At 43.6% G+C, this 13,792-nt stretch overlaps 1 protein-coding gene across 2 annotated transcripts in view; it reads left to right on the top strand.

The window, feature by feature from the left end:
- Positions 1 to 13,792, top strand: part of LOC306928607 (serine/threonine-protein kinase TAO1-like) — a 41,951-nt gene that overhangs the window by 20,892 nt on the left and 7,267 nt on the right. For both annotated transcript variants that reach the window (XM_079508843.1, XM_079508844.1), the window contains exons 6-21: positions 84 to 129; positions 535 to 631; positions 1,914 to 2,027; positions 2,989 to 3,080; positions 3,730 to 3,823; positions 4,384 to 4,465; positions 5,307 to 5,474; positions 5,730 to 5,939; positions 7,321 to 7,452; positions 7,873 to 7,962; positions 9,212 to 9,358; positions 10,062 to 10,190; positions 10,586 to 10,669; positions 11,099 to 11,218; positions 11,577 to 11,816; positions 12,583 to 12,795. In XM_079508843.1, coding sequence (XP_079364969.1) covers positions 84 to 129; positions 535 to 631; positions 1,914 to 2,027; positions 2,989 to 3,080; positions 3,730 to 3,823; positions 4,384 to 4,465; positions 5,307 to 5,474; positions 5,730 to 5,939; positions 7,321 to 7,452; positions 7,873 to 7,962; positions 9,212 to 9,358; positions 10,062 to 10,190; positions 10,586 to 10,669; positions 11,099 to 11,218; positions 11,577 to 11,816; positions 12,583 to 12,795 — 2,058 coding nt within the window. The remainder of the gene's footprint in view (positions 1 to 83; positions 130 to 534; positions 632 to 1,913; positions 2,028 to 2,988; positions 3,081 to 3,729; positions 3,824 to 4,383; positions 4,466 to 5,306; positions 5,475 to 5,729; positions 5,940 to 7,320; positions 7,453 to 7,872; positions 7,963 to 9,211; positions 9,359 to 10,061; positions 10,191 to 10,585; positions 10,670 to 11,098; positions 11,219 to 11,576; positions 11,817 to 12,582; positions 12,796 to 13,792) is intronic.

Genomic DNA, 13,792 nt, shown 5'->3' on the forward strand with positions numbered 1-13,792 from the left:
CTCATATACATAATTACATATGTCGTGCGTGTATGTACACACACACACATTTAACATTCTGTGTTTGCTTGTTCTTTACATAGTTGGTGATGGAGTATTGTCTGGGCTCTGCCTCTGATCTCCTGGAAGGTAAGTGGAAAAAATATCACTCCTCTTTCCACGTCTGATCATAGGTCTGATTTCAACCACTCGGGCCCCACTGTCAACAAGAAGGGATAGTTTGCGGGTTTTGGTTTGCAACTGCACTTCGAAGCCAAAGAGTTGTAATTAAGTGACTTGTGAAAAAATTACCTTAGACTCGGAGTCAGTCAACCCGTCCTAACAAAGCAGAAGGGGATCTTTTGTGCGGTGGCATTTATGTGTATAATTTCAATATACTGGAAATGTAAAGTGTTGTGAAATGTAAAGCTGTGCAGTGCTTCTCAAAGTGGGCTCCAGGGAGACTGTGTGTGTGTGACTGTGTGTGTGTGTGTGTGTGTGTGTCTCAATCCTTGCCTTAATACTTACCTCCACATTGTTCTCTCCTCCCTGCAGTTCATAAAAAGCCTCTGCAAGAGATGGAGATTGCTGCCATTACCCATGGTGCTTTGCAGGGCTTAGCCTACCTTCATTCCCACAATATGATCCACAGGTAAGAGACTTCTTTAAAATGGTGAAAAACATATTGTTAATTTCAGTCCGTCTTTAACCCATTTAAATCGGGAAAGCATCTGTGGCATTTTAGATTTGAGCAGATCTACAAGCATAGCGTGTCACTTCGTGCCGTGCTACGAGCTTGTAGATCTGCACACACGCACGCACGCACGCACACACACAAAGGGAAGGAGCTTATGAAAAAGACATGAGGAGACCCTGCTTTCCTGCTGACACGCAGGTAGCAGATAGAGCCACTTCTTAGTGACGCCATCCTTTGATTAGTGCATTGATCTGGGCAGCCATAATCTGGTAACGGGCAGCACCTGTTTTTTAAAAAGAAGGAAAATCAGTAGAGACCATGCTCTGGGGAACTTGAATGTGAGTTTCATGACAATCCACATATTCCATTTTGAGATCTGTATCACGTGTGAAAGTACTGAAGCACTGAGAAAACTGTTTCTTTGTCCTTTTTTCCAGTGGCGTGCACAGATAGACACTAGGGGGTGCTCTAGCACCCCCTGCCCTTTTGGCAATGTGCCCTTTTGATTTTTTTCAAAAATAGCAGACCTACAAGTTCATAGCGCGCCACTCGGTGGCGCGCTATGAGCTTGTAGATCTGCTATTTTTCAATAGCTAAAGCATAACATAATGCTAACACCAAAAGGGGTTCCCGCCCAAAATGGATTAAGGCAACCGGCCGGTTCCACGCGCTGCACAAGGTGCCCTTTTTTAACTTGAGCACCTGCCCCTCTAAATGTCTGTGCACGCCACTGCTTTTTTCCCAAACTTGACTACGGTAGCGGTGGTCTCAAAAACACAAGGGAGACTTTGACAGAAAAAGACTCGCTCACCGTATAAAAAAATTGAAGTAAAACTCCTTAGACTGAGACTTTTTCTTTTCTTTTATCATGCTCATAAAGTGCTCTGTACATATTCGATTTTGAGATCTGTATCACGTGTTAAAGTATAAATTGTGGTGGGGCTAGAGCGGTGGACAGCCAAATCTACTTGTGCCCATACCACATTATTATTGCAATCCAACTATACAAAAAGTTCTGAGCTATTAGCTACTCATTTTGCAATACAGAGGCACGTTATAAATGGTAAAAAATTAATATATATATATACATTAAAATGTATATTAATCCTGTACACTGTTCTGCTTATTACATGGCTACTAGCTTACATTTATAATTCCATAACTATGTAAACTGTTTTAGAGATCAAATCAAACAGAATGCAGAAATTAGTCTGTTTTCTTTCTCTTCTTCATTCAGGGATGTCAAGGCGGGGAACATCCTGCTAACTGAACCCGGGCAGGTTAAACTTGCAGACTTTGGCTCCGCCTCCATTGCCTCGCCCGCAAACTCCTTCGTGGGGACGCCATATTGGTAAGGGCCATGTTGGACGGAGACCTCCCTCTTTTCAAATACAACCATTGGCTGCCATGGACAGAGTTCTGGGTCTTTTAATTAGATTGATTGCGGTTGGTCGCGGTCCTAAGCTACTTAGGTTCTGCTCTGGTTAGCTCTGGAATGCTAGCGCGATGTAAACAGGCTATGACCCGACATTCAAGGTGACCACGGCCATTCACCCACTGTTTCTTTAAGACATTCAAGGTGACCACGGCCATTCACCCACTGTTTCTTTAAGACATTCAAGGTGACCACGGCCATTCACCCACTGTTTCTTTAGCTTTTTGAAATGCTCTCATCTCGGATTCTAATCCCAGATTCCGATTCTAATCAAAACAAGCTCTATTTGCGGTCGATTACGGCCGCGTCGCTGATCGCGGTTACAAAATGTATGTTTCAGGAAACTGAAACCACCTAACTCCAAAATGTTAATTTTTCAGGAAATGAAAAATATAAAATTTTCAGGAAATTAAGAAAACCTTATATTTTGAAAACAAAGCAATACTGCCTCATCAAAGTTGATGTTGTGACTTTATATATTGTCAATTATGTGCATGATAGTGGGAGAGGTGGTGGAGTTAGTTGCTTTAGCAGACAGTTTGAGGGTCCAATGGAGTTGAGAGGTTTTGTCCAAAGCATCTTTTTCTACTTTCCAATGGTTCAATATTTTCACACACAGAAGACAGAAGGGTTAGCACTGATTCATGAAAAAAAGAGTTGGGTGGTTTCCTCCCGACAGCAACAATATGCAATGCGATAGATTTAACATTATAATATGAAGCTTTCACGAACCTAGGGTGATTTTTAATACATGGCTGACCTTGGCAGGGGCGAATTAATTAATACCTGGCAGTGAATCTGTTTAATGTCCAGCTCGTCCTTGGCAGTGAATGAGTAGCATGCTTATTGCTCTTAATATGTTCTCTTCATTCTCCAGGATGGCCCCAGAGGTGATTCTGGCCATGGATGAGGGCCAGTATGATGGAAAGGTGGATGTTTGGTCTCTAGGAATCACCTGTATAGAATTAGGTAGGTGCATCTATCGTATGTCTGTGTATACATGTCTATGTGTGTCTGTTTTGGAGGGAGTGTTGGTTGGTTGCAATGGATAATTTCACACTGAACTTGAAGGATCATACCAGTGTCAATACATGTCATTGTCTATTCACAGCAGTTAACATGTGTTTTTTTAAACAATGTGTTTATTGTTCCTTTTGTAATTACAGTGACAAGCACACAACACACTCATGCATACAGTACATACACTGCAACCACCCCCTCCCAACATCTCCATAACAAAGACCCAGAAAGTCATTACATTAACCTGTTACAGTTAATCACTTTGTTTTTAGATTGTATTTCTTTAACTTGTTTCCAGAGTCATTAAAAAGCTACTGCACCTGAATAACTGAATCAAAGTTAGCTAAATCTTATAGTGAGGGTAATGAGGATTGCATTTCGTGCAGAATTTCAATTTGGAGGAATACATAGAGAATAAAAAATCTCAACAAAAGGCAGCAGCAAACGGAAAGGTTTTAGCTTTGATTTGCAGCAGACTGCAGTTCTATGGGAGTGTGTTCCAGATGTGGTCCATACAAACGAAATGCTGCTTCTCACCAGGTCTAAATGGGTTAAAGATCTGTGCTGTCTCTAATAGTAATTATCCTTTTGTTGCCAGCGGAGAGGAAGCCACCCTTGTTTAACATGAATGCGATGAGTGCCTTATACCACATAGCGCAGAATGAGAGCCCCACACTGCAGTCCAGTGAATGGTGAGAACGACCACACACACTAGAGCTCTTCACGGGCACCCTGATTCTGGAAATACCAGACAGGGCCCGAGACACGTGCTGCACTGGTGAAAGAGAAAAGCAATGAAGTGTTGTTTACTTACTGTGCAATGTTTTAGGCTGTTTTTAGGATCAACGCAGCAAAGAAAAGTTGAGCTACGCAATGCATGTGTAGCGTACCATACTTGGGCCCATAAGTAAAGAAAGAATGCCGGAACGGCTCGGAATCTGACCAAATTGTCACAGGTCCACTCAGGCTGGGTGCCGTCATTTAAAAGAAATCTAGGAACGGGTCGGAATCGGATCAAATATCACAGGTCTATTTCGGGTTCGGGACCTTCAGGGGTTTTTTGACCCGTGAAGAGCTCTCTCACACACACACACACACACACACACACACAGATACATTTTTAGTGTTAACGATATGCATGTGTTTCAAGTCGACCAGACCACCCATGACCAAAAAGCATGTCAAAATGTAATTTTGTATTGACAAAATGGCAGATGCCAGGGGTTAAACCTGTTGTCTTATTTCTGTGCAGGACGGACTACTTTAGAAACTTTATTGATTCTTGCCTTCAGAAGATTCCCCAGGACAGACCACACTCTGATGATATGCTGGGTGTAAGAACACACACACACACACACATACACACACACACACACACACACGCATGCACGCACACACTGTACTAAGAGAGTGGGGTCAGTGCATTAAGATGAAGATTGCGGAACTTCTGGTGTTAAATCTCTCTCTGATGTTTGCTCTCTGTTCTATCCCCATAAGCCTGTGTTTTATTTTTTTCCTCTCCCACTAATCCCCTAGTTCCTGACGACACATGCTGTACACAAACATATGCACACCAGAACTGCAAACACACCCGCACATGCACACTGTGCACGTACGTATGTACGCACACACACACACACACCCACACACATACCCAACATAAGTGCAAACACACCCACCACACATGCACACCAGGCACACGCTCAGTTGTGTAAATAGAAAATTCCCCTAATTACTATTATGATATTTTTCTATACTATTGTTGGTAACGGAGCAGCTGTTACTAATGGCCTCACTACTGCTAATGGAGGTTGTCCTTGGGAGGGTGGGTGTACACCGATCCCCAGACTATGCCTTTGTCCTTGTGGGAAACCAGAATCGGTACGTTTGTGTCCCGTTGAGAATCACAGAAATGCTTGAGAAGGCATCAGCGAGCGCTTTTATCGCCGCCGGATCTTCTCGCAGCCCTTCACACATGGCGAGCAGGGGTTTTGTTGGCGAGCTGCAAAACATCTCCCCAACAGCATAATCGGAGCAAATATCTTGCAGTGTGTAGGGGCCATAAATAAGTTGGGATTGTGTTTTAAATTGACACCCAGGATCCCTCTTCTTTCCACTCTTCCATGTTTTCTCCCTCTCTAATCATTCACTCTGTCCTCACTCCCCCCTCCCCAGCATGCATTTCTGCAGCGAGAGCGCCCAGACTCGGTTCTCATGGACCTGATCCTGAGGACCAAGGACGCGGTGCGTGAGCTGGACAATCTGCAGTACCGCAAGATGAAGAAACTCCTCTTCCACGAAGCACACAACGGACCCACGTCAGAGGCCCAGGATGGAGACGAGGTGTGTGTGTGTGTGTGTGTGTGTGTGTGTGTGTGTGTGTGTGTGTGTGTGTGTGTGTGTGTGTGTGTGTGTGTGTGTGTGTGTGTGTGTGTGTGTGTGTGGGTGTGGGTGTGGGTGTGGGTGTGGGTGTGGGTGTGTCAAAACCATGGTGCAAAATGTTCGTCGAAGTCGAACTAACTTTTTTCACTGACAAAAACGAAATAGAATCTTGAGCTGTGTGTCTGTCTATCTCTGTCTGCACGTGTCTTGCCGTAGGAGTCGGAGCAGGGCGGAGGTGGGCGTAGCGGCACAGTGAACAGCGTGGGCAGTAACCAGTCCATACCCAGCATGTCCATCAGCGCCAGCTCCCAGAGCAGCTCCGTCAACAGCCTGAACGAGGCGTCCCAGGACAGCCGCAGCGAGCTGGGCCTGATGGACGGGGACCACACCGTCATGTCCAACAGCTCCGTCATACACCTCAAACCGGTAGGCGTCGAAACCAGGTGTTGTCTTAAAAACATTTTTTTGATTTTCATGCTTCAAAAATATATATATATTGCTCTTGCAGTTGACGTAGAAATCTGTCAGTCTAAATCAGCACTGAAACGCCTGCAAATGTACCATTTTACCAAACTACATTTTTTATTATATAAAATTATATAAATGTATTTATTATATAAAGCAAATAGTCCAATATTCACATTAAAAGCCTGAATCTGATTCTAACAATTCCAGTCGGTACAGCCCTACAGTAATACCCACAATTAAGCGAATTCTACAATACAGAATGTTTCTCTTTTTATCAGTGTCACTCTAGTCTCGTCTGGCCAGACTGTTGCCTCCGGTAACTTTACAATGCTTCCGTCATGTAGTCTGGAGCACGGAAGCTCTGATCATGAGTAATGCTTCCGTCATGTAGTCTGGAGCAGGGAAGCTCTGATCATGAGTAATGCTTCCGTCATGTAGTCTGGAGCACGGAAGCTCTGATCATGATGCTTCCGTCATGTAGTCTGGAGCACGGAAGCTCTGATCATGATGCTTCCGTCATGTAGTCTGGAGCACGGAAGCTCTGATCATGATGCTTCCGTCATGTAGTCTGGAGCACGGAAGCTCTGATCATGAGTAAGTCATGTAGTCTGGAGCACGGAAGCTCTGATCATGAGTAAGCATGTAGTCTGGAGCACGGAAGCTCTGATCATGAGTAAGTCATGTAGTCTGGAGCACGGAAGCTCTGATCATGAGTAAGTCATGTAGTCTGGAGCACGGAAGCTCTGATCATGAGTAAGTCATGTAGTCTGGAGCACGGAAGCTCTGATCATGAGTAAGTCATGTAGTCTGGAGCACGGAAGCTCTGATCATGAGTAAGTCATGTAGTCTGGAGCACGGAAGCTCTGATCATGAGTAAGTCATGTAGTCTGGAGCACGGAAGCTCTGATCATGAGTAAGTGTCATGTAGTCTGGAGCACGGAAGCTCTGATCATGAGTAAGTCATGTAGTCTGGAGCACGGAAGCTCTGATCATGAGTAAGCGATAAAGCGGAAGTAAAGCCTCCTCCCCACTTCCGTTTTGTCTTTACAGTCACATAATTTATCCTAATATAATGTATCATCTATAGCATATTTAGCTTGCTGCTTAGCAGAAATGGATATAATCTTTTTTTTAAAAGATATTTTAAAATATATTTTTGTGAACGGAAATGCCAGCTTCCTTGCTCAGATTTCGGGAGGCCTAGTTCCAGACTCTATATAGCATTTGTGGATTGTGGAATAGTTGTCTGGCTGCGAGAGACTAGTGTCACTCTGACATGTGACCCTCTACAACCCCCCCCCATTACTGATGAGTTGATCTGGGCTGTGTGTGTCCCCAGGAGGAGGAGGAGAGGCCGTCGGAGGAAGGAGAGGCCAGCGCCCCCACAGAGCCCCAGGCCGCTCCGGTCCAGGGCCCCCGCAAGCACTACCGCAACAGAGAGCACTTTGCCACCATACGCACAGCATCACTGGTGAGAAGAACAACACACGCATAAAGTCCAGCACATGTGGGTCCCCCACTCGGTGGTGGAAAAAGTACTCGGTTGATTTACTTAAGTAAAAGTAAAATGATCAATAATGCAATATAGAACTACTCCGTTACAAAGTAAAGTACACCGAAGTGTTTTATATATTTAACTTTCAGGTTGCACGTTTTTATGCTAAATTCATTACTGGATACTGACCACATTTATCAGTAACAATAAAAAATGGTACAACTGGTTCTCAAGGCGGCTTGCTTACTTTTATTGACATGTAGTATTTATACAATGGGTAGTTGACGGCTGTCCTGTCCTGTGTGTGTGTGTGTGTGTGTGTGTGTGTGTGTGTGTGTGTGTGTGTGTGTGTGTGTGTGTGTGTGTGTGTGTGTGTGTGTGTGTGTGTGTGTGCAGGTGACTCGTGAGATGCAGGAACATGAGCAGGACTCTGAGCTGCGAGAGCAGATGTCAGGCTACAAACGCATGAGGCGTCAGCACCAGAAGGTAATGGGATGTAGTAATACAAAATGTAGATTTAAGACTATGGTGAAAATGGGTCATCTCATCTTCTGAGGAGGTTAAAACCTCATTATACTTTTAGCGTTGTAATACAGATGCCCCATTGACGGTCCTGGCAGGAAGCATGCCTTTTTGAAATGATTTGGCATGACCAGTGATGCAAATAGCCTGCATCCTTAAACTCACTAAATTGAGAAAGGATGCAATCATGTCACCCTCCGGGGGTCCTGGGATGCAATACTGTACTCAGTACTGTACTCTAACGTCGTTGAAGTAGGACTCATAAAATGTCCCTGGGACCCATCTAAAAGACCACCCCTGGGTCCCGTGACCCATTACTTTGAAAACCTATTTACATCACTGCATGACACAGACAACTGTCTGCAGTGTGTGCGATGTTCAAAAGTGAACCACAAAGGATTTATTAAAAGGCCCCTTCATCCCACAGCTAATTGCCTCATTGAAGTTATATCCTGAAACTTCACCACTTCAGTTTTTGTTATTTATAAATACAGTAATATGTATACCAGTGCCTGTGTACCAGTGTACCTGTTTTACTTGTGTGGACAACTTTGTTTTAACCCATTCAATCAGCTTATTTTTCTGTTTGGCTGTTTGGCATTTCTCAACTGCACCTGTCTAGATCTCAAGCAGATCTGATAGCCTTTGTAACACTATTGGCAAGACACCTAATACTTCAAAATCACCAACCCCGCCCTCCCATACACAATGGATAATAATTTACAGCTCGAGAAAATTAGATATACAATGAAAGGCTCTGTTAATAAATGCCATGATATATGTGATCCTTTCTTGGCTTATACTGAAATAATTACCAGTTTCCAGTTATCCCTGTTATGTTATGTTATGTTGAAAAAACGCAATAAACAAGGAGGTCTGCGAGTGAGGAACCCGAATGTGAAAACATGGAAATCTGCCCCATCTGTGTGGCACAGCTAACTGGCCTCTACCGCCACCCTGTGGCAGTCAATTGTTTAAAAGCATGAAAGCATTATGTGTCATTTTACCTCACAGCGCGTCCCGTACATCTGCTAGTTTGAAATATTTTGAAAAATCTTGAAAATGTGAGGACTACTGATTTAAGAGGCATTTGTTAGAATCGAGTCAATCGACCTCAAGTCTTACTGGTTTAAAATTGTATCTACACTAAAATATACTAGGAAATGTACAAAGAGCTTTGTGAATGATTTTTTTTGTGTTGCTCTGCACTCAGCACCTGATGGCACTGGAGAACAAGCTGAAAGCTGAAATGGACGAGCACAGGTTACGACTGGACAAGGAACTGGAGAGCCAGAGGAACACTTTCACACAAGAGATGGAAAAACTGCTGAAGAAACACCAAGCTGCCATGGAGAAAGATGTACGTACATACAGTACAGTAGATGCAGATAAACTAGACTAAAATAGTATGTAGTATTTTTACTTTTCAACTGGCCACATTCACTGAGAATAGATGGTTGAAAAGTGCCCGGTACAGTATTAAGACTTAACAGCATTTAACTGGTGGCTGGTATCTTTCTTCCCGTAAATATATGTAACACATAGTGTTACGGGGGCAAAGTGGCAATTTACTTACATTTGTGGCAGAAAGTTGCGGACTGCAGTGGTAAACGGAAGAATAAGTTAAACATTGTGCTAACCTCTACCAAAACACTTGGGAGTGCGACTGTGAAATAGTAAAACAAAAAAGTTAAATAAAGCCTCACAATGTGATTTTCCAAAAAGATAGTGTGGATTATGTGAAATGGCAAAGCAGCCAAAAATAACATGTCAATAACAATATCATGTCGACATGAGGCCGACACTATCTTTAGTTTATAAAGATACACCTTCAAGTATTTAAACCAGTTATCTCACACTCGTCTCTTCACAACACGTTGTGGCTATATTCGCTGTTTGACGTACAACCAACAATATACTGCAGTGTAGGGTTTACTTTGTGGTTAAATCGAAGTGTAAAATTGGTAAATTGGTGTCTTACCATAAACTACAGCAGTCATCACTTGTATTATCTCTGACAACACTGCATAATGTTTCCTACTTTTCACCTGTGTTTCATCCAGCTGAAGACATTTAACAATGACGAGAAGAAATTCCAACAGCACATCCAGGTGCAGCAGAAGAAAGAGCTCAGTAGCTTCCTGGAGTCACAGAAACGCGAGTACAAACTACGCAAGGAGCAGCTCAAAGAGGTACACCAAACACAAATGCACAACTTCTGCGGGCAGCCATTGCTGAATGGTTCGAGAGCCCACCTGGGAAACTGAAGGTCCCGGGTTTGATTCCAAGCCTCTAATGTGTCCAAGTGTCCCTGAGCAAGACACTGAACCCCTAAACTGCTCCCTGAATAACCAACGGATGCTCACTGCTCCTACTAGTAGTTATAGGATGGGTAAATAAGAGCCAATGGTGCCAAAATAAAAATTGTTGTACTTGACATATCAGTATATAATCTGTGAAAAGGTCCATAACACTAGTGTATCTGATATCATGTAGCCACAGTATGTCAGTTGGTCCTACTCTGCGTACACACAGTTGATTTTCTTCTAAAGCGTTGTCATTTCAAATGTGCACACACGTTGGCCAGGAGCTGAGCGAGAATCAGTCCACCCCAAAGAAAGAGAAGCAGGAATGGTTGTCCAAGCAGAAGGAGAACATCCAACACTTCCAGGTTAGCACTGCGTTCCCTTCACTTCACATTCACTTCATTTAACTCTTTCCCCGCGACAGCCCCGTTTAGTGGTTTGTCGCAGAACGCCGGGCCAGAGGTTGATATTTGTCACTACACAGTACAAATTCTCCTACGGGCTGGGGGGCGGCACCTGGCAATGGGGAGTGTTGGGCGGGGGGAGTAGGATGGAGGCTCTACCTCGGTACCTCCTCCCGTTGGGGGGAATAACGACTTACATTGGAGAGATGTAAAAGCGGTACAAAATAATTCTAATTGGCTACTCTATATGAAAATAAATGAATAAGTCTGGAATCCTTCCTTGTACCACTTTAGATCTTAGGTCGGTGGTGGATTCCCCCGCCCTGTGAAAGTACATTATGTATAGAATGTAGACATTCTAGGTCTAATGATGTGTGCTTGGTATGGTAGGCAGAGGAGGAGGCGAACCTCCTGAGGAGGCAGAGACAGTATCTGGATCTGGAGTGTAGACGCTTCAAACGCAGGATCCTCATAGCAAGGCACAATGTGGAGCAGGACCTGGCGCGAGAGGTACAGTACTCTCACGCACGCACGTACACACACACTAACACTCACAGGGCTTTAAGCAACTAGTCGACTAGGAAATCCACTAGTTGGCAATGTTGGTACTTGTTGATAAGAAAGAGAGAAACAAAACTGCTTTTTTCCATTTTTGTAGGCCTCAAGATCAGCTAGAATGCTAGACTATAGTCACCAATGTACACAGTTTTTAAATGTACAAATATTTAAAGAAGTGTCAAATTGATCTTTTTTTTTAATGGGTTAAATTCAACCATGGCGTTGTACGAGCACTCACACCTCGCCAACTTCCATTCCCGATCCTTGTTCTTGACGTGTTGTTGTCGTGTGTGTTTATTTTTTTTTCAAGGAGCTGAACAAGCGTCAGACCCAGAAGGATCTGGAGCACGCCATGCTGCTCCGGCACCATGAGTCCATGCAGGAGCTGGAGTTCCGGCACCTGGGGACCATCCAGAAGGCTCGGGCGGAGCTGATCCGCACGCAGCACACCACGGAGCTCACCAACCAGATGGAGTACAACAAGAGGAGGGAGCGGGAGCTGAGACGCAAGCACGTCATGGAGGTCCGACAGCAGCCCAAGAGCCTCAAGGTAGGACTGTCATAGTTCTCAAATGTTTTCGGCCCAATGACCCCCAAATTGATATATATTTGGGGGTCACACACACACACACACACACACACACACACAGAACTGTTACATTGCAACCCAGGGTTAATATTGTGCATTTACTGCCGCATAAGAAAGGTTAGCTTGAGAATGGGATAAGCTTTTGCAAGGTTGTGCACAAATGGTTGTTTTTCTAAAGCGTTTAAAGGTAAGTGCTCTGTGTTTATGTCTTATGTCTAGTGTTTCTACAATTCAGAATTTTGCCATTTAGCAGACGCTCTTAATCCAGAGGGATTTACAGTAAGCAAGGAAAACACAGTAAGCAAGGAAAAGACGAGGGAAGGTAATCTAGGATCATATCTATCATCAGTCTACTCTAAACAGTTGAATATCTACAAAATCAATGTCTATGTCCCGAGGTCACTTGATGCATAACAGTGAATGATTAGTAGTCTTTAAGGTGCTCATTGTTGTAGGCTACTTCACCCAGCAGATATGGGAGTTTTTTGTCATTAGTTAAAGTCTGTACCTACTACCTAGTCAAGATTTGTCTTTGTTTTGGGTCGGTCACAGTGGTATTCTGCCACGGTGTATTCTCTCTTTAGGGCCAAATAGCATTTAGTTTTCTCTGATTTTGCGTTGCTTCTTTCCAATGCGTCGGGTAGCTTTCCCTTTGCTGTTACACAAACATACACGTACAGTACCTCCACATCGCTCATTCAACCATCATCCTCACCCCCCCATGCAGTGCAAGGAGATGGCGATCAAGAAGCAGTTCCAGGACACGTGCAAGACGCAAACGCGGCAGTACAAGGCCCTCAGGAACCACCTGCTGGAGACTACGCCCAAGGCGGAGCACAAGGCCGTGCTGAAGAGGCTCAAGGAGGAGCAGACGCGCAAGCTGGCCATCCTGGCGGAGCAGTACGACCACTCCATCAACGACATGCTCTCCACGCAGGCCGTGAGTACCTGGAGAGCTTTTCATGTCAAGGGGTCAAGGACCCCCAGAATTATCTGTATTTTCCCCAAATATGTTGTTCCAGGGACCCCCCGCCCAGAAGCAAAGATATGACTTAAAAACATTCGGGAGAGAATATATCTTCAAAGATTTGCATATCAGCACATTACGACATCCTCAAGGCCCTTAAAATATTTTTTTGTCGACAAAATCAATTGTAGATTTAGTCGACTAAAATTTTATGATATTTAGTCGACTAAAACTAGTCTAAAACTAAAACGTTTCAGATGACAAAAAATATGACCAAAACTAAGTGAAATTTTATTCAAAAGACTATGACTACAACTAAATCAAAATGAACACTGCTAGAGAGGACAGGGCCAGGCGCGTGACTGAAAGTATATCCAAGCCCATATTTAGAAACAATAACCCAATCTTAATCTTGCCGATGTAGGTTAATCGAATAATAGAGAAGCAGTTGTTTTTATTAGTGATCAGATATACTTGTAAATCTGCAATTTTTCACTTTGTACTTAATTTAAAAAAGATATATAGCCAAAGGTTTAAAATGATTCTCTTGATATACATTTTAAGTCCCATCACCCAACCCTACTAGAAGGGATGAGACACCACCTGTTGGACAGAGGGAGTCACTGCACTGTAAAATCCTCTTTTTAGTTTAGCTAAATTGTCCACAAAGTCCACAAACCTTTGATTCCATCACGCAACACAGCAGTGTGGAGAATGTAATAAGGTATAGCTTAGCTGCAAGAATAATGTTGATGTGTTATTACATTTACCATGTAATTCCAATGGAATGGAAATGGTTTTCATTGCATACACCTATGTGTGGTTTATCCCTTACTTATCCCAGACCCTATCCATCCATCATATAATTGGAATGTTATTTGTATTCATTGTGCTTGCCTTTTATTGGCATGTTTCCCTATTGCCAATGTGACGACAGTTGTGCATTACAGCAGTGGTTCCCAAACCTTTT

Source organism: Electrona antarctica, assembly GCF_951216825.1.
Source record: "Electrona antarctica genome assembly, chromosome: 8".
Taxonomy (NCBI): domain Eukaryota; kingdom Metazoa; phylum Chordata; class Actinopteri; order Myctophiformes; family Myctophidae; genus Electrona; species Electrona antarctica.